The sequence below is a fragment of the Aplidium turbinatum genome, chromosome 16 (assembly GCF_918807975.1).
Source record: "Aplidium turbinatum chromosome 16, kaAplTurb1.1, whole genome shotgun sequence".
NCBI classification, from domain to species: Eukaryota; Metazoa; Chordata; class Ascidiacea; order Aplousobranchia; family Polyclinidae; genus Aplidium; species Aplidium turbinatum.
Window position 1 is genome coordinate 21899138 of NC_137487.1, and position 25659 is coordinate 21924796.

General features: G+C 41.9%; 2 protein-coding genes across 2 annotated transcripts in view; one reads left to right on the top strand and one right to left on the bottom strand.

Annotated features, from left to right (window-relative positions):
• LOC145785323 (complement receptor type 2-like) overlaps nt 1-21277 on the top strand; it is a 27833-nt gene extending 6556 nt beyond the window's left edge. Inside the window, exons 6-26 of the mRNA XM_082596983.1 lie at nt 134-325; nt 624-809; nt 1128-1304; nt 2664-2837; nt 3499-3687; nt 3878-4054; nt 4621-4803; nt 4893-5069; nt 6924-7100; nt 7919-8101; nt 8201-8377; nt 10713-10889; nt 11439-11615; nt 11983-12159; nt 12581-12781; nt 13989-14177; nt 14751-14966; nt 15645-15824; nt 15910-16125; nt 16444-16621; nt 18306-21277. Coding sequence (XP_082453109.1) covers nt 134-325; nt 624-809; nt 1128-1304; nt 2664-2837; nt 3499-3687; nt 3878-4054; nt 4621-4803; nt 4893-5069; nt 6924-7100; nt 7919-8101; nt 8201-8377; nt 10713-10889; nt 11439-11615; nt 11983-12159; nt 12581-12781; nt 13989-14177; nt 14751-14966; nt 15645-15824; nt 15910-16125; nt 16444-16621; nt 18306-18348 — 3746 coding nt within the window. The 3' untranslated portion in view covers nt 18349-21277. The remainder of the gene's footprint in view (nt 1-133; nt 326-623; nt 810-1127; nt 1305-2663; nt 2838-3498; nt 3688-3877; nt 4055-4620; nt 4804-4892; nt 5070-6923; nt 7101-7918; nt 8102-8200; nt 8378-10712; nt 10890-11438; nt 11616-11982; nt 12160-12580; nt 12782-13988; nt 14178-14750; nt 14967-15644; nt 15825-15909; nt 16126-16443; nt 16622-18305) is intronic.
• A 773-nt stretch (nt 21278-22050) lies between these two features.
• Nucleotides 22051-23679, bottom strand: LOC145785324 (uncharacterized). Its single transcript, XM_082596984.1, has 3 exons — nt 23561-23679; nt 22572-22774; nt 22051-22192 (listed from the first exon to the last, which is right to left on the bottom strand). The coding sequence occupies exons 1-3, from the start codon at nt 23677-23679 to the stop codon at nt 22110-22112; spliced, it is 405 nt and encodes a 134-aa protein (XP_082453110.1). The 3' UTR covers nt 22051-22109.
• Nucleotides 23680-25659: the final 1980 nt, after the last annotated feature.

Sequence of the window (25659 nt, forward strand, 5' to 3'; positions counted from 1 at the left end):
TGTGTTGGTCAGTCGTGTTTCATCAGCGCCAGAGTCAATATGATAGAAAGGTTCATCCGTCTGAGAACAGTGACTTTACTACGTCACTTCCAATGACGTAACTGTTATTGATGACGTTGCTCATCCATTGCAGGGATGTGTGAAGGGGCCCCCATGAAGCCGAATGCAGTGGCCAAGCCGCTAGAGGGAGCTTACTCCCATCGTACGACCATCGAGTACGAATGCGTTGAAGGTTACAAGCTTGTTGATAGCTCCCCCACTCTCTTCAGATGCTACTTTGGGAGGTTCAGGCAGGTCACAATCAGGGGAACGCCTTCATGTAACGGTGAGAAGTCAAGGATGCTGGGTTCGTATCCCACTTTTTACACGGGAAAAAATTCTTATGTGGTAACTGGATATTGACATCACATCTGTAGCTGCTGTGTCCGTGCTATATTGGCGCTAGATTTCCTATTTCCTTCTTGAGGACGTCATAACGCTCAAGTTTAGTCGCTGCTACCTCTTCCAGATTATGCTGTAGCGATAGCTAGCTATGTGTTGCGCAACATCTTGTGACGGAAGTGGCCGCCTTTCTGTTGATATGCAACAAAGAAACTGTGAAAAAATTTTACAATCTTTTGCAGTGTCCCTCTGCCGTGACCCCAAAGCCCCCGATTCTGGGGGAACAGTCCCAACCAACGATCACACTGTGACGTGGAATACTGGTGACGTCGTCCAGTATATTTGCAATCCCGGCTTTCGATTGGTTGGCAGGAGAAGGGCTGTTTGTAGGAAGTCGGACTCCTTTTCGGAGACTCCTGTTTGTCTCGGTAAGTTCGAGTTCACTTGTTGAAATTTAAGATTTTTTTTTATTTTCTTTGCGATTTGTTATTAATTTTGTATAAGTTTGATTGGTAACTTTTTTTTGTAAAATACTGACAAGGTGGAAACTGGCTTGGTGACCTCGCAACGTCTTTCGCTTCCTTCCTCTCTCATTTCATTAAGGATTGGGGTTATAGTGTGGGCTATGTAGACCATAACCAGTGCAGTTTACTGTCGTGATATTTTGAGAAAGAATTAAATCAGTGATTGGTTAATGGAACTGCATAATTATATCACGTCACAATGCTGATTGACCTTTGACCCAGACACCTGCATTCCCGAATCATTCCCAAACACCGATCACTTCCCAATCCAGAGTGTCTACAACCCGAACGACCGCATAACGTACCGATGCGACCGCGGCTACCAACCAGTCAGTGGATTCAACGCCATCAAGGACTGCCTGGATGGTTTCTTTGTGGGGGAATCACCCAACTGCATGTGTAAGTTGCGTTCACTTTCGTTCCAACGAACGTTTTTCCGTAGGGTAGGAGTCAGGGGTGCAGGGGGCGCAACTGCAACCCCAAAACTTTTCCATTAGTCACAAATTTGGGCAAATTTGATAAATATTTAGAGAAGAACTTTCGGCACGTTTCAAACATTTTATTAAGATTGAACTTTTTTGATTTTTTGCTCAAATAATCAAAATTATATCGGACTATTGGAAACAGTGCCATTGTAGAATTGTTAATCAGGTGGTCCATGCTTTGTAACACAAAATATTTGGTCGCATTTAATTATATTTGCCCAAGAATTTTTTCACACCCCTAAAAACTAACTTTACCCACATTTATTAGTTTTTCAATGATTAATATTGATCAAGTAATTTTAAATGAATAATTTTGTTTGAGCTTTTAAGAAAGCATTCCTGCCAATATGTTGGAAAGTATTTAGAGCTTCCAACGAGTCCTTCCATTGAAGGTATCCTGGTACTTTGTTAGAGGATCAAACCTGGTTCAGACGAACCTTCCCCGATTATGCCACAAATCAGTTAACATCAGATGGATATCTCATTAGAAAGAAAGTTTCAATCTCTGCTGTTGATTTAAAATTTTGAGGTTTAAATTTCTCAAAGACGTTTTTGGTTCTATGAAGAAATCTCGAAAATACATTTTTCTCGCGCTGCATTATTTGAAGATTAAATCGATTAATTAATTTTGAAAACCGCGAGCCACGTTCTTGAACGCGTCTGTGGATTCCCAGTCACCGCTTGAGGCGAAACCGGCCGAACCAATCCACCAAGGCTATTATTAAGTCAGAGATACGTGGCCTCGATAAATCGTGTTGCCATCGCGTCGATGGAGAAACGCGGTATCGAATGATCGTGATAGATCAAAAATAAATACAACTGAACAACTGAATAACTGAACTGATCACCAGCGACCTGAACAAAACAATAAACTTTTCTGACCGTCACAGCGCTCGGTGACGTCTCTAGACAACGAGACAACGCTTCCATGTTGCCAGGCAACAACATACGAAAACAACAACAATGGAAGTTGAAATTACTGATTCTTAGTATTTAATTCAATATTGCTGCATTTCTCTCTTCCACATACAACTTCTGATTGGTTGAAACGCAGTTACTGTAATTTGTGATTGGTTTGATGAATTTTTATGTTAAGTGCTTACCGCTGTGGGCGACTTGTGTGGTAGTGGAATGCTCTCATTGCTTATTTTCCGGTAGCCACTTAAACATGACAATTCCCTGTAACTGTTGATTCCTGTAACTTCTGATTGGTCTAATGATTCATTTGTCTTACCAAAAATTTTGATATTTAAGTTCCTACTTTACTTTCTAGTGGTTTGTAATCCTCCGGAGGCTCCCGAGAACGGGCTGGTGGCCAACAACAGGTCAGTGTGGTTCGTTGGATCGGTGGTCCGTTACGTGTGCCAGCCCGGGTTTGAGCTGTTTGGGGATGAGACGACACTTTGTGTGAACGCCACCTCCTTTGACGTCACACCTACGTGCCGTAGTAAGTCATGGTTCAGTAGCTTCATCTAACAAACTGTTGTGGGGCTTGCTGGCGAAAGTAATTGTTGCAATCAGGAAATGAAAACTTGAAGAATGATTGGTTTTGAATATCTTTAGGCTGACATAACCTTGATAGGTTATTTTCTGGTAGTTTCGCATACTCGTAAAGGCTCTTGGCGCAGGTCCGGCCACCGAGATTGACAGAGTGAAGTGTCTGCTTGTTGAAGTATTGTCGCCGGGAAATTATTCCATCCACTAGGTGCCGCTGAATGGAAAGCAGTTCTGAAATGTGTTGCTCAAGCGCACACCCCGAGAGTCGAACCAGCGCAACTTGATCTTGAAGCTTCTTCGTTCATGAAAGTACGCGCTATCCAACTGAGCTATCGCGGCGGACAAATCCGAAGGTACAGTTGGCTACAATAGCCGATCGTTATGTGGCTACAATAGCCGATCGTTGTGTGGCTACAATAGCCGATCGTTATGTGGCTACAATAGCCGATCGTTGTGTGGCTACAATAGCCGATCGTTATGTGGCTACAATAGCCGATCGTGGCTCACACATAGCACAAGCATAAGAAACTACCAGAATTAATGTTTCGGCAATGCTTGACATTGAAACATTTTCTCAAAGACGTTTTGTTGCGACGTCATTTTTATTTTAGGACCTCTGGTGTTTTGTGCTCCTCCTGTAGTGCCCACTAACGGACAAATCCAGCCATCCAGTCGCACCACTTGGTTGAGTGGAGATGTCGTGACGTATTCATGTGATGAGAACTACTTGTTGATGGGAGACACGAGCGCCGTCTGCCGGCAAGATGGAACATTCCAACCAGTCACGCTTCGATGCGTTGGTGAGTCGTCTGGGGGTTTCCTTTTATGACGTATCGTTTATGGGACGGGAAAATTGTTACAAGTTTTGTTCAATCCGGTATAAGCCAGATTCATGAACGTCGAGTGATTCGGAGAAGCCCCGTTCGGTAAACGCTTCCTTATCAGACTCAAACAAATTTAAACGCAATCTTCTCTTGCTTCATCTTCTAGTCGTTTGTGATCCACCTAACGCCCCTCAAAATGGCGCCATCTTACCAACCAACCAATCACAGTGGATACAAGGAGATTCCGTCACGTATAGCTGCAATGCTGGATTTCGATTGGTTGGAACTGAAAACGTCACATGCACTGATAAAACGTCATTTGTCAACGTCACGTCATGCATGGGTGAGTAGGATGAAATGAAAACCTGATTGGTCCTGACAGCGTTCCAGAAATAGTAATAATTCATTACTATTTGTTTTTCAAGTAGCTTTCACATAGTCCCATTGTGCACGTTACAGGGGTTCATTGTTCGGTCCCCATGTTGCTCGCTTGACCTGTGCTCGTGATTTTGTTTAGATTTCATTGTTGCATTGTTTCAGTGCTGTCTTTCATTTGTCGTCTAACTGTATACAGAGGCTTCTTTCGTATGATGGGTTCCTTCTGTAGACTCCGTTTTATCGGGTCAGACGTTCGGGCATTCCTCTCAATCACTTGATGGTAGAATATTGACAAACCTATCCAGTATTGACAGACTAACTGCCCTTGATACAGCAATAATTCGGGCATAAAATTGATTCCATTTCAATATAATTTGAAACTGACTGTATGTGGTGACTCACCGGTCAGACCCAAATCCCTTAGCTTAGAACTAACTTCATCTTCATTTGAGGTTGTTTGGGGTTGGTGTTTTTTTCACACATTTTATCAACCATTGGTTTAACTTCATCAGCCAACGTTTACTCTTTCAGTAATTCCATGCGACCAACCAACAGCGCCTGTCAACGGATTTATATCAAACGTAAACATAACCACTTGGGTGAGTGGTGACATTGCTACATTTTCATGCAATGACAATTTCACACTGATTGGTGAGGCAAATGCAACTTGCAGAGATGATGGAATGTTCGAGATGGTCTCCACAACGTGTGCGGGTGAGTAGAAAGTGATTCATTTGGAAACAGCTTTGTGAAAAATCGATTGGGAGCAAACTTCGCATTTCTTCACTGGTTTGTGTTTGCAGTCATCTGCCTTCCACCTACACCGCCACTGAATGGTGCCATTGAACCAAGCAACCAATCACAGTTCGTAGAAGGTGATGACGTCAGATATCGCTGTGATGCTGGATTTCTATTGGTTGGAAGCGAAACTATCACGTGCAGAAACCGAACGTCGTTCGTTAACACGCCGTCATGCATGGGTGAGCAGCATGGTTTCTAATTTTCGATAAAGTCAAATGTTGGAGATTTTTCCGCAAAAAGGGACTGGCGCATGATTTTGTGCTGGCTCAAGGAGTGCAAACAAATTAGAATTAAAGTGTCAACTAATCTTGGCTTTTTGTGTCCATCAAACTCTACGGTTGATGAGCAAACATCTTTAGTGGGTTGAGTGCTCCTTTATTTTATTTCGAGGAACTTTCATTGATGCTTCTCTATTACTTAGAATGTATTCGATTACATTTGCATCTAAAATGCCTTCAAGGCATAAGATTGTAATTGTAATGAATATAATTCTGTAAAAAGTGTGATTAATTACCATAGCCGTGCGAGCCAGGAGGGCAGCTGCCCCTCCTGTTGTTTCAAAATGTCGCGAATTCCGGCAAAATTTTGCAATTATTAGGGCAAAAATTGCTATATGAAAAGTTTCAAAATTGCATGAATTAAGAAAAACTACAAATTAGTATAGGCTATTTTACCTATCAAACTAAGTACGGTAGCTTACAGCCTCTTATTTGCACAAGAAATATGCCGCAAAAATTTCATTTGGCACACCCGTATTGATGTATTCTACGGTGATCAAACTGTAGTACGAAATGCATTTAACCAACTGCATCATGCCAATTTGGGCAGCCACCAAAATATTGAATCTGCCCAAATCAAAACACAAATTTGCTATATACTGTAGCTAATTTTATTAATTTTCACAAATGCATCGTGTTGATTTGAGCAGCTGAAAACATGACATTATCTGATTAGTCTGTTTGTGCAACTGCCCAAATTAGCGTGAGGCAGTTTCCTCAAAATGAACAAATTCATTAATTTTACCCATTTACATAACTGTATCGACAGTATCGTTAAGATTTGGGCAACAAAAAAATATGAAAATATATATATTGAAATTATATGAAATTATATACTGATCATAGTCTATTTATAAAACTGCCCAAATTGGCATGATGCAGTTGCCTCGGCATCAAAATTTACAAAGTCTTTAATTTTTTCATAGGCCTAATATCCATATATGCATCATCTTGATTTGGGCAACTACAAAATATGAATTTATATAAATCTGGTGAATACTTTTATAAAACAATTCTGGTGGAGAGGTTACAGTACTTTTTCAACCATAAGGGACATAGTTAAGCAATACCACAACATTTAACGAAAAAAAGTTATACCTGTTAAATGTAATGTTAATGTTGTGGTGTTGCTTAGCTTTGTTTGGTTACTTTTATAAAACTACCCAAATTAAAATGATGCAGTTGCGCCCCAAAATAAAAAATAAACATTTAGTTTGTATATGCAACTGTGTCATGTTAATTTCACCAACATTTAAAATGCTACTGCTGAAGTATATAATACTCCTAATTGTTACTCCTACCTACCATGCCAAAGTGCAGAAGCATCAAGCAATGCACAAACAAGGTAGGCTATATTCAAAGATGAATTCAGTTGTTCTATCTTGATTACTTGGGTAAGAAATTCTAGCTAGCTGGTGATCTTGTTATGTTAGTTTTTCACCGTTATCATGCACCTCATACATTCTATTTGGGCAATTTCTATAAAAGCGTGCAGATTTGGGCAAATTTACGTTCTGCCCCCCCAAAATGGTTTGGTCTCGTACGGCCATGTTAATTATGATTATAATTTACAATTATCCCAAATCTTGTTGTACAACACTGAAGATGGAATCGAACACATTTTCGATTGAACACGATCTGGCATCGCTCTACGTAGGTCAATCAACGTTTCGACTTCTCATCCCATCATATGACGTCATGTCTGAAGTTCTGACGTCAAAACATAAAATATAAATTGAATTTGTAACGTCACAGTCATCTGCTTTCCACCGATATCACCACTAAACGGAGCTATATCACCAACTAACCAATCACAGTGGATAGAAGGTGATGACGTCACATACAGCTGCAATCCAGGATTTCGATTGGTTGGAAGTGAAAGTATTACTTGCACGAATAGAACGTCATTTGTCAACGTCACGTCATGCACGGGTGAGTATGACGTATACCTGGATGTTGTCCACAATGCCCTGTAGAACATCATCAATGAGTAAACTGGTTGGTTGGTTTTGAATCTTTATCCTCGGACTGACAAAGCCTTGATAGGTTATTCCTGGTAGTTTTGCATACTTGCAGAGGCTCTTGACACAGGGTCGGTTACCGAGATTGGCAGAGTGAAGTTTTCCAACTGTTGAAATGTTGTTGCCAGGGAATTATTCCATTCACTAGGTGCCGTTGAATGAAGAGCAGTCCTGAAATACGTTCCTCTCTAAGCCCAACGAGCTCCTCTCGATGGCGAGTCGGGCGATAAACCAAAAAATAACCCTTAAAAATGTGACGATAAAAAGCATCAAAGCACAAAGTGCTTTGATGCAGCTTGTTATGTAACCATGAGCACTTGCATCAACAGAGGAAGTTAAAAATGGATTGACAAGATATTCCAGTAAAACGTAAAATATTTTGGTTTAAATGAATATATTTAAATAACAATCGTAGTGAGATAACTTCTGCATTGGTAGTTTTAACAACCAGAAGGACCACTTTTTTGCATTACTATGTAGCCTACTTACATATTCGCAACTTTTATTATCGACGTTAGTCTATCTGTAACTAAAAATGTTGATCAACCTGTCTAGAGTTAAGAACTTTGTTGTTCGAGAACCGAAGATGCACTAGCAAGTGCGAAATATATTTTCTGTTAAACATCTATCTACTGACAACTGATCCCTGTTGCCTTAGCAATTAAGGTTTTAGCTGTCTAGCGTTGTAACAAACAATGGTGATGCTTGTTGGTGCAAACCACATTTCAGCAATTCCATGCGACCAACCAACAGCGCCTGTCAACGGATTTATATCAAACGTAAACATAACCACTTGGGTGAGTGGTGACATTGCTACATTTTCATGCAATGACAATTTCACACTGATTGGTGAGGCAAATGCAACTTGCAGAGATGATGGAATGTTCGAGATGGTCTCCACAACGTGTGCGGGTGAGTAGAAAGTGATTCATTTGGGACAATTTGGAAACCGCTTTGTGAAAAATCCACTGGAAACAAACTTTGCATTTCTTCACTGGTTCGTGTTTGTAGTCATCTGCCTTCCACCTACAACTCCACTAAATGGTGCCATTGAACCAAGCAACCAATCACAGTTCGTAGAAGGTGATAACGTCAGATATCGCTGTGATGCTGGATTTCTATTGGTTGGAAGCGAAACTATCACGTGCAGAAACCGAACGTCGTTCGTTAACACGCCGTCATGCATGGGTGAGTACCGTGCACGATCTTCTTATTTTCTAATTTTTTGTCGTGTGAGCCTCTGAAGCTGAAATTCTATATTGATACACGCTTGAGCGAGAAGCCCACGCCCGTGCGAAGTTGTTAGAGTCGCATCCGCTTCAGCAAGGATAGATCCATGGAACGGTTACTTAGTTTTTCTCCTACTGATTGAAGCTTCATGCGGCAGCATAATATATTTTTAACCGTTATTAAGAACACATAGTGAGAACAATTGTGGAAGATTTCAAAGGCTCTACATGTTGGTGGCATATTGTTTTTTAGTATTGCGGAACTTCAGCAAGATTTAGATTAGATCAAGATAAGAAATGAAGAATATGCTCTGCAATGACATCACGCAAAACCAAAAGCGATGATCATCAGAAAAAATGATGAAATTTGTTCATTTGCAATTGTCACATACGGACGGAAAATTTGGACATGCAAAAAACGTGACTTTAAAAAGTTTGAAATGTGGTGTCACAGGAGACCATTAAGCCGCGCATAAAGTGGAGGGAACGAAAAACAAGTGATATCGTTACGGGAACTCGAAAAATGAATGACAACTGGGAGCTAATTAAAATTAACCTCAGAAAACTACGATCTTTGCGACACTTTACAAGAAAAAACTGATTGGAAAATGTGATGTTGACTGGGATGGTGTAAGGCAAACGAACAGCAGGATGAAAAAATGAAATATTTTGACAATATCAAGCAAATTTTGCTGGAAATCATCAACAATAATAAAAAACCGAACAAAATGCAAGGACTTCATACGCGGGGTCACAAACATGATTCCTTTGTAGACAAATATTTAGCAGCAGACAGAGGTGTACGTATACGCCGCAAATTCTACGCCGTAGACTTGCGGCGTAGATTTTTTGTTTACGCTAACGCTTATGGCCACATTTTTTTGGATAGTTGTCGCTTGAGGCTACGCCGTAAAGTTTTCGCGGTTTTTTAGCGCATAGCGTCAACGCATACTTTTCAATGTCTTTTTTTCGCTACAACACGCCAATACCTTCCAGCGCTGCAGTTGAAAGAAAGTTTTCAATGGGCAAAGACATATTGAAACCAAAACGCAGCAAAATGTCAGATGAACACTTTCAGATGCTTGTGTTTCTTCGTGGAAATTCAAAATACAACTCGTTTGTTTCGAGTGGTTTATACCGTGTGAATGTTTGGCACCTAGCTAACAAAATTAGTTTACGCTAGTGTATGCGCTGACGCTGCCAACTTTTTTACAAGTTACGTTGACACATCCGGCGTATGGGTTTTCGAACGTTTGCGTTTACGCTGACGGCGTCAATATTTTTTGTATGCCCGTACATCACTGGCAGCCAGGGGCGTTGACAGGGGGTCTAGGTGGTACTTTTGGACCCGGGCCCGGAATGTTTAAGGGGCCCGGATTTAAAAAATTCCCCACTACTTCAAACATTATCAAGATCTTAATATAACTTAATCAGACCTAAAGGAATTGCCATCAGAGGTTAAAACAGCCACTTCAGCCGTCCGATGGTAAAGTACCGGGCCCCCTTCTGGGTACCGGGCCAACTTCAGCTTTCTGGTGGTAAAATAGCCACTTCAGCCACCAAACAGTAAAATAAGAATTTAGTCTAGTATAGCCTAGTGATTTTCCTAACCACGAATATTACCCGAAACACGAATTTCAAATTAAACAGGCTAATATATATCTATTCAAACTCAAAAACTGAAATGGCACAGGTAAGAAGATTGCTATCACTATTTCTGCACTAAAAATTAGACCAAAACCGCTTTTCAGATTGCAGCAATCAGCAAATGTTTGATCGATGCCCAAACACCTTTTCCAAATCAAATTGAAAACCCTCTGACAGTCTGCACTACCTTTGCTGTAAATTCTCTTCTGGTGAGTCTAGAATGACCAGTGAAACATCAATGGAATCGGGAAGTAATACTCTAGCGCCATGTGACAAATAAAAGTTCAAAAAAGCAACCGCTAGGTAGAGATAGTAAGTTTTGTGGTTCAAGAAATTTTAAGATTGCGCAAGATTTGTTAAATGACCATGCTTAAACGACATCAATAAAAGTTTGTACACAACCTTTATATTCATAAAATTGTCGATGAAGGGGGCCCGAAAATAAAGTGGTACCGGGCCCGAGAAATCCTGTCAACGGCCCTGCTGGCAGCAGAGATATCAGGTTTTCTAAATAGAAGTTGAGCGCCGACTGCGCGATTTGAGTCTGATGGATGAAAATCTAATTAAATGACTAAACTTTCTTGGTGACATCAAATTCAATTCAATATTTTCGGCTTAGATTTAATAAAATTTATTTCTTGTTCCAGTTGTTTGTTTACCACCAACTTCTCCACAAAATGGCGCCTTCCTACTCACCGACCAATCACAATGGGTCGAAGGTGATAACGTAACATATAGCTGCAATGCTGGATTCTTATTGGTTGGAATCGAGAGTGTGACGTGCACGAACAGAACGTCATTTGCACAAACTCCGTCATGCTTGAGTGAGTACAACATTTTGAGGTAAATGGATCACAATAATATCAATCATTTACCACATTCAGCCTGAAGTTCAAAATCAAAATTCGACCACATCGACCTTCGGTCATTGTTATGGTTTCGCTTTGCGTTAGCAAGGTCTGTATATAGATTACTGTGAAAGGAAAAAAAAAAACAAGGAAGATCTTTAAGCGATGGATTCGATCTCTTGTAAAGCGCACCCGGGAAGAACAGCGACAACTGGATGAAAGCTCAAACTATGGAGACGTTTTATTGACGCTATTTTATACCCAACCGGTGTAAATTAAATTATTATTATAATAATTAAAGGAGTAGAGAAGCTGCAATCATCAAGTTAGCTGCTCATAATTATTTTGGTATTACATTAAGTATCTTACCGAAATACAGCCGCGTGCTCTGGAGCGGTGTCGAACCGTCGTCCTATCAAACGTCCACAATGATGCAGATGAGATAATAAACATTTGTAACGTCATCAATGGCCACGTTTGTCATTGCCCAGATTTTTTTTGTTAAAATAATTTCCTCAATTTCAGTTGTTTGTTTACCACCAACTTCTCCACAAAATGGCGCCTTCCTACCCACCGACCAATCACAGTGGATAGAGGGTGATGACGTAACATACAGCTGCAATGCTGGATTCTTATTGGTTGGAAGCGAGAGTGTGACGTGCACGAACAGAACGTCATTTGCGCAAACCTCGTCATGCTTGAGTGAGTAGTCATCACCACTGTCCAATTGAGCACAATTTCTTTGGTCTTCCTTTATGTCATCACGATAGGATGACGTGTGTCATTGTCAAGACAACAATGTAACTTTGCCTTACATCATAAGGTACATTGTCTTCTTCTTCATGATTGTGGCCGTAGATATTCTCCTGGTCCTCTCACTCAATTAGCACTCCGTGGATCGTCCAGTCGACAACGTATTTGGTATGACGTCACAATTGGGCGTCTGGATTTCAACCACCAAACCAGGTGGTTAGCGACCATGGCCGAAAGGGTTCAGCAATTCACAAGAGGATTGCTATGACATCACATTGATGGCTCGTTAAAGTTTCGAGTTGTTTTATATTTTTAGCTCTTTGTGACCCTCCAACTCCTCCACTGAATGGCGCTATCTCACCAACCGACCAATCACAATGGATAGAAGGTGATGACGTCATGTATAGCTGCAACGCGGGTTTTCTATTGATTGGAAGTGAAAACGTCACTTGTACGAATAGAACGTCATTCGTTAACGTCACGTCATGCATGGGTGAGTATAGCAAATCAGGCGACATGAGGCCGTTGAGTGCTAAATTTGGTCCGTTACCAATCAACTCCTGAGCCCCACACCAAAACGTCTCTTAAAAAAGAAATCACTTCCCACAAAATCGGGATTGCCTCCAGAACGTGAATCGAATGCGCTATCCTATCACAAAGGAAACGCAGTGGCTGCATCAGGTTATTGTATCCTGAAAATTATCTCCGGTCTAAAAGTATCCCATGTGACAATGTACTAAGGGCCATTGATGATGAGGTCAGCGGGCTGTTCCTTGGTGCCACACTTCCAAGCAGAACGCACCATCCTATACTATCAAGGCATCTCAATAACAATGCTGGCAATTGATTCCTTGCGGCCATGTATCGATCTCTAATTGCCGTGTTTGTTGTAAATATGCTTCTTCATCTTGCAGAGTTCGAGTCATCGGCGTTCATCGGATGTCCTGAGCCAAGTGTGCCATCTAATGGTAGAATTGAGCAGACAGACATGTCCACTTGGAGGACTGGCGACGTGGCGTTGTTCGTGTGTGATGTTGGTTTCACTTTGATTGGATCAAACTCTTCAACTTGTGGAGAGGATGGATCGTTTGATGAAGACGCTCCGCAGTGTGTAGGTGGGTTAATGTTGTTATAAACCGCGAAGTGTGTTTGGGATTGACAAGTTTGCCACATAATATCAAAATATTTTGTACATTTTTGTTTGATTTTGGTAAACTGGTTGCTTTGTTAAACTACAAACATATCAAAACGATATTCATTATCACACAAAACTGTGAACACGTTTCCTTCGGTTATTCGAAAGGATGATTGCTCTTGAAAAGCTTAAGTAATAAGAGGAAGATGCTGGAGCTTGAGCTCACATCACAAAAAACAAAAACGTCACACGTGATGACGGAATGAAAGAGGTTCCACTGGCAAACAGCTGTTCAACCATGGATGATAAAGATTAATGACGTGTTCTGAAAAACACGATCAATTTTAAAAGCTTCAAAACAAGCTTTGCTGTCCAAAGAGAATCGGCAAGTGCGTTGTGTGTTTTTTTCTGGCAGTTTTTTAATCAAATTATTTCAGTTCAAATTCTCACCGACTTTGGTGGGCGAATGTTTCTTAGGCAAACCAATGCATGGAAAGTTGTGAACCTTTAATCTTTGGAGCAAGTGAACTTTGAACTGTCCATCCTACATTCTAGCTGAAAATAACCAATTTCAAATGTTTTATCTTGATGTGTATTTCTTGATGCTTATAATCAGTTATCTAGTTACCTTCAAGAAGTTGAAATTTATTGCATTTTTATAAATATTTTCAGATTCCTGATGAGGGCTTAAGTTAAGCCGAAAACGTTCGACTGTTGAACTATTTGTACATAATATGTAAACTATATTGTTATAATGCTCAACCCTGTGGTATTGTTGTGTCTTACCTGTCGTTGGAATAAGAAAGAAAACTCTCTCCCGAAACTAAGTTTCAATATTGAGTCGGACCTTCTTGTTTAGACTCTTTTCTGATAAAAGGGGCGTTAGAGAGCTTTTAACATCACGCTCTTCATCTCTGAGCTCAGTTGAATACAAACGCGCGTTGAAAATTCTGTTGGAACGTCAGGGGTGAAATAGGGAACGCTATATCTTGGTTTGTTTGAAAATAATCATCATTGAGAAGATACTTCGAGCTCGCGTGAAAGGCGCTCGATTAAAAGTATATTCGTAATTTGGGGAGAAGATGACGTCAAAGTGGTGGTGATGTTTCAATCAAACTAAACCATTGGCCATACTGGAAGCCACTTACGTGTTATTCGGTTTTTTTTCAACTCAGTGTTTCCAACAGAGGCGGTGGTGACGTGTCCTCCTCCGCGTGCTCCCACTGGTGGAAGACTGGAACCTACCAACCACACCACTTGGGAGGTGGGAGATGTGGTCATGTACTTTTGCAATGGCAATTTCACTTTGCTCGGTTCCGCCAATGCGACTTGTGCGGACGAAAGGATGTTTGACAACCTGACACCAGAGTGCGTAGGTAAGCAAAGTTATGGAAAGCTTTGTGTCCTCCTTGTCCATGAAGATGGTTTGGTTTGGTTTGGTTTGGTTTGGTTTTGAATCTTTATCCTCGGACTGACAAAGCCTTGATAGGTTATTCCTGGTACTTGTTCGCATACTTGTAGAGGCACTTGACGCAGGGCCGGTTACCGAGATTGGCAGAGTGAAGTTTTCCGATTGTTGAAGTCTTGTTGCCGAGAAATTATTCCATTCACTAGGTGCCGCTGAATGGAGAGCAGTCCTGAAATGCGTTGCTCAAACGCACACCCCGAGAGTCGAACCAGCGCCGTGTGATCTTGAGCCCGGCGCGTAACCACTGAGCTATCTCAGAGGCGTTTCACTTCAATTTTGTTTCGTTTCTGAATTGAAACAGAAATGATGTTGTTGAAACAGAAACAAAACCAACAAAAAAGATGCGCAATGTGCCTGTGATATCATAAAGAGAATATGGGGACGAAGTTCAGGTAACATGGTCACGGAAGCCATTTTAACAACTGCCGTGTGCACTGAAGTGTAACATGCTCCGTTTAACCTTCTCTATGTTCGAGCGCAGATTTAGTATCGATCATCGAACCTGTTGTTCCACCTGGCTGCGCACAGCCTACAGCGCCAACCAATGGTGGAATTGAACCGACCAATCAGACAGTGTTGGAAAGTGGAGACGTCATCACGTACGTATGCAACGTCAACTTCACCATGACAACGGGAGCGAGCACCGCTACTTGCTTGGACAATGGAACGTTTGACAACCCGGCCCCAACATGCGCAGGTGAATCCATTTGACGAGGACGACTGGACACAGAACCTTCATTTTATGCGTTGATGCAAGCTGGTTCTGAAAGTCTGAGACGCGCTTTAGTGCTTTCGTAACTCGTAACCAATGATATCTAAAGAATGGAAATGGGAAGGCTCGTAGAGATTGCCTTGTTCTCACGACACTAAAGGGGCGGTAGCTGGTAACTCGTTTAACGTGTGTTTTTTTTTAATACAGATAATTTTGTTGTGCAGCTCGCACAGTCAGCTACAGAAGACAGTTAGCAAATATTATGTAGAGCATATTTAAATAATACTTGTTTGAAAAGACAGTTGAAAGGTTACCAGTAAGCTGATTTTCTTAACAAAGCCTTTGCAGTAGGGTAGGTGTGAAACAAATATTACGGGTAGTTGAATTAACAAGTATTTATGAGGATGCAGTGAACATCCCGGTCTGACGCTAAGTTAATAGCGCAATGCAGGTTATCATACCCAGGTTTATTAAGTTACTATCGGTGCCAATTGCCATTTTACCATAAAATGAAGCACTTCTGTTGCCAGACGTAATAAAAGCCTTCACATCCCCCTCTTTAGATATCCCTGCTCGTCACGCCTCTTCGCCTGTCATATGTTGCCGCGTCATCATCTTCGCTTGTCATATGTTGCTGACTCATCTTGTATTTTATTTAAACAGCAACTTGCCTACCCCCAATCCCGCCGCAAGATGGCATTATTGAGCCTGCAGATGTAAAAGTTTTCCGAGAGGGCGACACAGTTCGATACCGCTGCAACGATGGGTTGATCCTGATTGGTCAGAATGTGGGCGTTTGCTCACCTGACCACACATTTCAACCAATCCGACCGCTGTGCATTGGTAAGTCGGTTGTTGAGGAACCACTGTTTGGATTGCTTCGCGTTTTGTTTCAATTAGTCGCTGAATGAGCTTGTCTACGTCACAGATGACTTGACGTCAATTATTGAGCCCGAGATTCTTTCTGGATGCTCAGAACCAAGTGCGCCACCGAACGGCAGCTTTACACCGACCAATCAGGAGTCTTGGGAGAGCGGTAACATTGTGACGTACATGTGTGACGTCAACTTCACACTAGTGGGCGCTATGAACGCGTCCTGCCTGGAGGAGGGGACGTTCGACCACCCACCCCCAACCTGTGCAGGTTTGTATAATGTTTGTTGTGTCTTCAAGCATAGAAACTGAGTCCATTATCTTTGCATCGCTTGGCTTCTGGTGTACGAACGTATATGTTGAAGTGAATTATAAACTCGTTATATTTCAGCGTTTTCGCGCTCATCACAACAATGAGCACTTTAATTAATCGTAACTCATCTGGAAGCTTAATTATCCTCTCAACAATCCTTTCTATGCTGAAATAACCGCCGTTGTCACAGAACCGTAACTAAAGAATCTGTTCCAAGATTCCATTAAAATCGCATTTTATCTGCTGTGGTGCGTAACAACTCTCTCATTGCTTCAGCTACCTGCCCGCCACCGATTCCACCAGAAGGTGGCGCTATAGAGTCACCCGATCAAGTTTTCTTCAATGTTGGCGACCAAGTCCAGTTCAGTTGCCATAACAATACGATGCTGATTGGTGCAGAGATAAGCGTATGCTCACGTGACCACACATTCCAACCTGGTCCACCATTTTGTCTGTGAGTTGAATCTGTGATGATGAATCGTTATTTTGTCTGACTGGAAAAACCTCTGTGAGAGCCTAATCCTGGCGGTTTCGCATACTTGCAAAAGCTTTGAACTGCTGACGAAACGCCGGCCACCAAGGTTATGCTGTGTAGCCTACTGTGTAGCTGTGTAGCCTACTGTGTAGCTGTTTAGCCTACTGTGTAGTGTTTTCGCTCGAAGTTGGAACGCACATTCTAAGTTATCATTGCTTGATAAAATGTGCATCTAAGATGTTGGTCTAAAAAGTTCGTTTCCAATTGCAACTTTTCAATCTTACATTAGGAAGGTTGGTTCGTAGTCCGCCCACTTATCGTCCGCCCCGATAGCTCAGTTGGTTAGCGCGTGACTTCTGGAACGAAAAAGCTTTAAGATCAAGCGACGCTGGTTCGACTCTCGGGGTGTGCGCTTGAGCAACGCACGTTAAGGACTGCTCTCCATTCAGCGACATCTAATGGATAGAATAGTTCCACGGCAACAAGACTTCAACAATCGGAAACTTCACTCTGTCAATCTCGGTGACCGGGCCTGCATCAGTGATTTAAAGCCTCTACAAGTATGCGAAACTGCCAGGAATAAGCTTTTCAAGAAGCTTTCCCAGTCCGAGGAAAAAGATTCAATCAATCAATCACTATACGCACTCACATGTTTTCTGTATCGGCACTAACGGACAGTCCACTACCGGCACTAACAGACAGTTCACCACCGGCACTAACAGACAGTCCACCACCGGCACTAACAGACAGTCCACTACCGGCACTAACAGACAGTTCACCACCGGCACTAACAGACAGTCCACCACCGGCACTAACAGACAGTCCACTACCGGCACTAACAGACAGTTCACCAACGGCACTAACAGACAGTCCACTACCGGCACTAACAGACAGTCCACCACCGGCACTAACAGACAGTCCACCACCGGCACTAACAGACAGTCCACTACCGGCACTAACAGACAGTCCACCACCGGCACTACCAGACAGTTCACCACCGGCACTAACAGACAGTCCACTACCGGCACTAACAGACAGTTCACCACCGGCACTAACAGACAGTTCACCACCGGCACTAACAGACAGTCCACCACCGGCACTAACAGACAGTCCACCACCGGCACTAACAGACAGTTCACCAACGGCACTAACAGACAGTCCACTACCGGCACTAACAGACAGTCCACCACCGGCACTAACAGACAGTCCACCACCGGCACTAACAGACAGTCCACTACCGGCACTAACAGACAGTCCACCACCGGCACTACCAGACAGTTCACCACCGGCACTAACAGACAGTCCACTACCGGCACTAACAGACAGTTCACCACCGGCACTAACAGACAGTTCACCACCGCACTAACAGACAGTCCACTACCGGCACTAACAGACAGTCCACTACCGGCACTAACAGACAGCCCACTACCGGCACTACACTTTTAAACTTCGGACTCTGCCAGCCACTGTGGTTATAATTGATGGGCTGTATGTGCCAAACTCCCAGCTGTGCCTTTGCCCCGTTCATTGTCGAACATAAAATAAGAGATTACTCCTTTGATGTTACTTCCGCAAACATTTCTTCCAACCAAATCAATTTTGTGATTGTGCTTGATCCCTTTCTCAGTGTCTTGTATCGTTGTTGCAACTCTATTCATTTTAGTGATGTTGCGGAGTCCAGCGGAGAGGAGGATGGCGCAGGATAAATCGGGAGTTCCTGTTGATCTCCGGAGTTGTAGCGGTACTTGTGTCGATCACCTTTGATTTATAAAACCCTGGCAGCATGTAATGCGACCACACGATATCACTTATTAGATCCAGTTGCCTCAGAAATGTTCCACCTCAACTCTCTTTCGCTACTTCTTCCTCCTATTCCCTTCCTTCCAACTTCTTCACAAATTCAAGCTGCGATGTAGAAGCTTGAATGGTTCGGGGAAGACTAGGGGCTTCTATCTCCAGAGGCGACAGGCCATTGATGTGACAGTTCAACTTGTCGTCCCACAAACGAACATCTGGGCAACAGAGCCAAGCAATCAAAGCAACCACACGAAGAATGTTTCATCGCGCGAGCAATTGGAAAGATGCTTTTGCATGCAACCCCAAGCATCCCACCCCGGGTTATAAAACATCTCCTATCATGTAGGCCTACCATATTTTCATCGCCTAAAAAGAGGACACGTTTCGCCAGCAAGTAAATTTTACGCTTGAAGAATCTTTTACATGCTTTTAGAATTCAGGGGTCACCAACCTTTTTTGCATGCGGGCCACTCAGCGAAAAATAGGCTCCAATAACAGGGAGAAAGAAACTAGGCACCATGAAACAAACGCTTGTAGAAATCACCGAAAAAACGTTTCTATCGTAACTCATGAACGGTGTTCCCTCTAAAAAAGCAATGAGTTGGTTTTTCATCTTTTTGTGAGAGTCTATAAAACCGTATTTCTTGATTATTAGACAACTGTCACTTGCGGTGCTTATCAGCATGACAAGAGTTGTTGATTAACAACATTTTGCAGTACCAAACTAAATATTTTCGTAATAGCCTACAAACAGAAGTTGTCTTATGAAAATACAACCATAATACAACCAGAAGTAATACAACCAACACCTGTCAGAAGATATTTCATTTTCTTGATACAACCAGAAAATGTCTTTAAATTTATATATAATATTTTGCTAATTTATTATAAATTTAGTTGGCACACCGGCCTATTTTGCTAACAAAAACTTGCTTAACGGGAACACTGCTCGTGAAACACAATAAAGGTAAAACGCACACTAGTGTTTACATGACACTTACAAACTTAAAATAAGCAACCCTATGCTCACAGACAATTTCGAAAACAGACGTTTTAATCAACCACTGGGACAGTGTGGCTGGACATCGCATTGGAATAACCTTAAGTGACCCCCACCTAGAACTACAATCTGAATGGTCTGTCGGTGGAATCGTATGCAAAGCGAAAATATGCTTCCCGGAAAGTATTTTTTACCTTCATGCTTATTGACTCCTCAAGAAAAGTATTTTTGGTTATACTTGTACGCTGATACCTTCCACGGGCCGCAGCGATACAGCGTGGCGGGCCGCCATTTGGTGACCCCTGTTTTAGATCATTACAGTATAGCCATACGTAGCAAAAGTTATAAAAAAAAAAAAAAACAAGAAAACAGATTGAGTGAACGTTCAACTTATTTTTTCTCATTTCTAGTGCTTCCTTAAGACAACAAATGATTTTATATTTTTAAGAGTAAGCAAAAAGTGAAAAAATACCTAATTTTTGGACAGTTTCAGTCAGACAGCAATGATCGCAAAAATCTGCAAAATGTGACAAATCAGGCACGACCTCCAGGTCAAGCCTTAACTTCTTTCAACAAGAAATGGTCACTGGTCAGCCTCAACGAGGTTGTTAAATTATTTGCAAGAAATATGACTAAAATAGTAGGCTGCACATAGTCGTTAAGATGCTAAAAACGGCGTGAACTAAAAAGCTGTTCCTTTCCTTGCAAAGCTGTAGGCCTATCCATGCCACGATTTCGTTTGCTGTAGGTTAGGTGTTATACACATTGCACTTTTAAACATTCGTTTCGGTTTGTAATCAAACTATAATAAACAACGTCTACCAGCGTTGTGCGGTATCAATATAAAACGTATGTAGGTAAAAGAATAATTTTTTGTGAAAGTGTGAGCAATGAGCAAGAAAAGTCATTTAAGTTTAATATCTTACAGTGAACCAGGCAATGAAAGTTCAACAACGGTTCTATAAAATGTGCCAATTTCTTGTAGAATTTATAAATCAGCATGTTACATTGGTATACAAAATGTTTAGAAAACAAATAGCCTACAAGCCGTCGTTGAAACGTCATCAAGCAATATAATCCCGTTGAAAATATAAGCATGAAAACCCAAATTGTCAAAAAAAGAGGACATTTGAGCATTTTTTAGTGTCCTCGGAGGACAATTCACTTTTCTTGAAAAAAGAGGACAAATCCTCTTAAAAGAGGACATATGGTAGCCCTACTATCATGTCTGTTGTCGAATTATGTTGTTCACTTTGGGAAGCAACGTTTTCACTCAAGGAAACTGCAATTGACCAGTAGTGGGCGTTTGGTTGCAGCTGAAGCATCCGAGAAAAACGTTGAAGCTTTATTTGTAGTAAAAACCATTTTGGCACCAAACCATGTTGTCGCAACCAAGAATAGGAAATCACTTTCAGGGATCCAGTTCTTCAAGTTATTTTTATCACATAGTTAGATTTTAAGGGTAATTTTTCTTTATGGACCCCTGCCTCGGTGTCTGTATAACCCGCTATATCCACCTCAAAGCAATGGAAACTTTCTTTTTGCCACTTTTTTGTACCGCCATTCAATCGTTTATGAAATACTTGGTTTATCTTATTGAAAATTACTTGAAACCATTAAACAACCAAATAGTAAGAGACTAAGTCTTGAACGCAACTTTCTTTCTCGCATTTTCCTTCTCTTTCGACCCCCCTCCCTCCCTTATACTCTCGTGCAAATCATATCTATTGTAATTTCATTGTGACGTGGCATCTGATGATCGAATGAACCTCGTTGATTGGTCAATCGCTTTTTGATCGTTTTAGTGTCGAATTTTATTTTTTGAATAAACTTGTCGATTTGAAGTCGTCTGATGAGATACAGTCGGATCGCGATGAAAGTTTACAGGAATGGGGTTGGATAAGGGGAGAGACACTCATAAGTTCCTGCCCCGCGATGAATGGGTCGTGATAATGCCGCGGTTCTAGTCATACCCATTGTCCGTGCAGGGTTTCCTATTCAACAATAGTGACGTGGCAGAGTATTTGTGATGTAAGAAGTATGACGCTGGAACAGAAGTCGTGCGCTGGCCTGGGCTGCTGGGAAACTCGACCGAGAAAACAATTTAATCAACTCTGCGATGAACCATTATGGGAGCAGGACCAACCATCTGTGAGAAGGTCCCGTTGTCAAAGTGATTAACTTTTGCTGCATAATTCATATCTCAACTTTACTGCACTCTTGTGGCACTCAACAGGGGGATGGATCCATGGCCATCGCGCTCGGTTGCGCCTCTATTTAGGTGCCCTGACATTGTCTACTTTATAATAGATCGAGTTTCACTTTTAGCAGCACGATCATTATTTACTTCACAATGTAGATATTAATGACCTGTTTTAGTCTGCTGCTGCGGGTTTGCTGTGGTGGTAGTTCGTCAGTTGCATATGATGTAATATTATAGCGATGTCCACACAGATACAATGTCACAGTTCAACAAACAAACATCACGTGGCACAAATAGCGAACCAGCAATCTTCATCTGACATCATCATTAAGTTGAAGATGAGGACGACCACGCCCAAGAACCGCCCACCAAGTCAATTGTGATTGGTCATCAAGCAATCCTTGAGATGCTTCCCATACGTCAGTTAGACGGCTGATAACGTTGCATAAACACAGGCTCAGAAAGTCTCAAGAGTTTGTAATGGCTTTCTTCAACCAATCAGCGCCTTGCGTGTCACGTGACTGGAGACGTTGCTGCGGCGCCGGACATCCTGCGATGACATCATATCGTTAGTTAACGAGCATTACGTCACTAACGTGGGGGGAAATATGGGAACGAGAACACTTCTGCACATATTGTCCCCCAGTGGACACCGATAGGTGTGCTGTGACCACCAATTGTGACCTCACAGAGGACACACAATGGAGGCGAGTGAAACAATTAGATGCAGATCAGTTGCTGCAAGCTTGAGGAGGATTTATTGAGAAAGTTTCAAACAATGAGAATCTCGCCACATTGTGTTAACAAAATGAAGAACTGATTGGACACGATCTTGTCCCACGCAATGAAACCGCGTCCCGGTAATCGCTGAGGTTTCTTCAACAATGGATTGACAAAATTGCAATAAAACTCTTTATGACGCAACAAACCCTTGGTCGGACATAGACCGCCATCTTGTGAGTTGGTGGAAAGGGGGACCAATGGGTGGCGCTGTGGAGATGCTTCCATCTTACACTTCAACTTTTGACGCAGTTCTTTGATGTAATCAGCCGCGCAAAGCACGATGTCGACACTAGATGGCGCTTGCAAACGACAGGCCGGAATGACGTCACGAAGCCTCCGAAACAAAAACCTGAAATTGAAGTTTCATTGACGTGGCGGCTTTTGATTGGATGAACAGGAAATAATCCAAATTTGAAATCATAAAACGTCTTTGTCCGGCTGCAGTGCAGTAGGGTGCAGGTTCGACATCTATCAAAAGCCTTCGATGAAAGGTGGCTTGCTATCTATAAGATGGAGTGGATCCGCAAATAAAACAATTACACGACTTTTATTGTCTACCCCAACCCTTTAGCAAATATCCTTTAGGTGGTGTAGTAAGGGCAGTCAGAACAACATTTAACCATCGTGAAATTGCCACTGAACCCTTGAAAGAAACACAAAGAACTCGCGGGGGAATCGCATTGGAGACAAACTCCGGTTGCGCTGATAATTGGGGGGGGGGGGTATTTTAACAAAATGTTTCTAAATTTAGATAAAAATTAATTTCTCGAACCTTAGTCCAGTGAACGTTTTGGAAACTATGAACCCTTTTCATAACCACCCCTTTCATAACCACCTTCGGATTGCGGCACGTTGGTCTTTAAACTACAAAACTTTACACAGCACAAGAGCGACATAAAACACAAAAATACTTTTCAATTTTTAATGTTTAAATTTTTCATTTTATAAATTTTTCAACAATGTTTTTGAAAAGGTCACTGATGTCTTGATGCGTTTGGTTACAAAATTATCCAAATTTGCACTCAACCCAAGCACGTCAGTGGATGTGAGATGGAAAACAATTTCATTGGATCTAAACAAAAACAATTAGAAATTTAAAGATATTTCAAACAGTCTGTGATTAAATTCGACTCACTTTAATTCCTCTTCCTCGGACTTGTCAGTATCCTCCTGATGTGAACAATCGCATCTCCTTTGCAGTTGGGATCGTCTATCTCGGCTCATCTGCTTTTCAAGCTTCTCTGCCTTTGTCATATCTATAGCTTTAAAATGAAAATAAGAACAACAAACTCCCTCAGCGAATGAGAAGAAATGCAGCAGAACGCCGCGTTCAAATTGTTTCAGCGTTTTTCTTTTATCTCGCTTTGATTCTGAAAGTTTTTAATCCAGAAATATGGCGCAGTTGTTACATTGTGACGCCACAAAGTCCGCCCAGATGCGGAGAAGATAGCAAAACAAGTAAAACATTGTGATTAGTTTTTCAAGCAGTGTTGTGGTCTGGCGTCTGCCGAGAACATTCGATCGACGCAAAAGTTGATTGTATTAACGTTAATTAGATCACAATCGAAATTCAATATCGTTTTGTAACTTGGCAATTGCTGCCAATGATGTAAAATATGTGGAATGAAATATTTGATCAAAGCATTCATCTGCCTTCAATGTTTTGGGTTTTAAAGTTTCTCTGGAACTTTTAATTGACATTGGCGCTTCTTTTATTGTTGACGTCGAATAGTTTCCCGGTAAATAACAAGATCTTGCGCTTCCGCGCGACAACTTGTCGACAAAAGTCGCATCCAGGTGTGGAATTCAAATGTTTCCCTCAAACTGAAACTCAATGGTTCAAATCTTAGTGAGTTGCTTTTCTTTTGAAATACTATTTCACAACATCACTTTTGCATAAATCTAACCCTGGGGTGATATGTCCCATCATAGAGCCGCATATAAACCACACAGCCAGTGACAATGCATTCTTGTCGGGATGCTTCATACATGTCTGATGAAATTTGCATAAGAGTGTTAGGTCTTATGGCCACCTGGAGATGCAGCCTGCTTTGGCACATTTTGCAGATTTGAACGCCGCTGCTGTTACTGTCTGGCTGAAATTTTATCAGACATTTTTAATACTTTTTTGCTGACTCGTAATAATATAAAAGATTTTGTTGCCTTGGGGAAGCAGTGAAAAATGAGAAGAACTAAGTTAAAAAATGTACAATCAGACTGTTATTGAGTGGTTAACAGTCTCATTGAAATTTTCTTAATCAAAGCGTTTTTGTTTTTTAAAGCCTGGCGATGTTAAACCCAATTTTCCACCTGGGGAAGGCAATAAAAAAACATAGAATCATTATTTACTGAAAATTTCATTGAGACAGTTGCCAAACGTTGGAAAAATCTGGAAAAGTCTCCAAAATGCAACAAATCAGGCATGTTCCTTGGTGGGTTTGATGCAACAGATCAGGCTTGTTCCTTGGTGGGTTTGATGCAACAGATCAGGCATGTTCCTTGGCGGGTTTGATGCAACAGATCAGGCTTGTTCCTTGGTGGGATTGATGCAACAGATCAGGCTTGTTCCTTGGTGGGTTTGATGCAACAGATCAGGCTTGTTCCTTGGTGGGATTGATGCAACAGATCAGGCTTGTTCCTTGGTGGGTTTGATGCAACAGATCAGGCATGTTCCTTGGTGGGTTTGATGCAACAGATCAGGCTTGTTCCTTGGTGGGTTTGATGCAACAGATCAGGCCATGTTCCTTGGTGGGTTTGATGCAACAGATCAGGCCTGTTCCTTGGTGGGTTTGATGCAACAGATCAGGCCATGTTCCTTGGTGGGTTTGATGCAACAGATCAGGCATGTTCCTTGGTGGGTTTGATGCAACAGATCAGGCTTGTTCCTTGGTGGGTTTGATGCAACAGATCAGGCTTGTTCCTTGGTGGGATTGATGCAACAGATCAGGCCTGTTCCTTGGTGGGTATGATGCAACAGATCAGGCCATGTTCCTTGGTGGGTTTGATGCAACAGATCAGGCATGTTCCTTGGTGGGTATGATGCAACAGATCAGGCATGTTCCTTGGTGGGTTTGATGCAACAGATCAGGCTTGTTCCTTGGTGGGTTTGATGCAACAGATCAGGCCTGTTCCTTGGTGGGTTTGATGCAACAGATCAGGCCTGTTCCTTGGTGGGATTGATGCAACAGATCAGGCCTGTTCCTTGGTGGGTTTGATGCAACAGATCAGGCATGT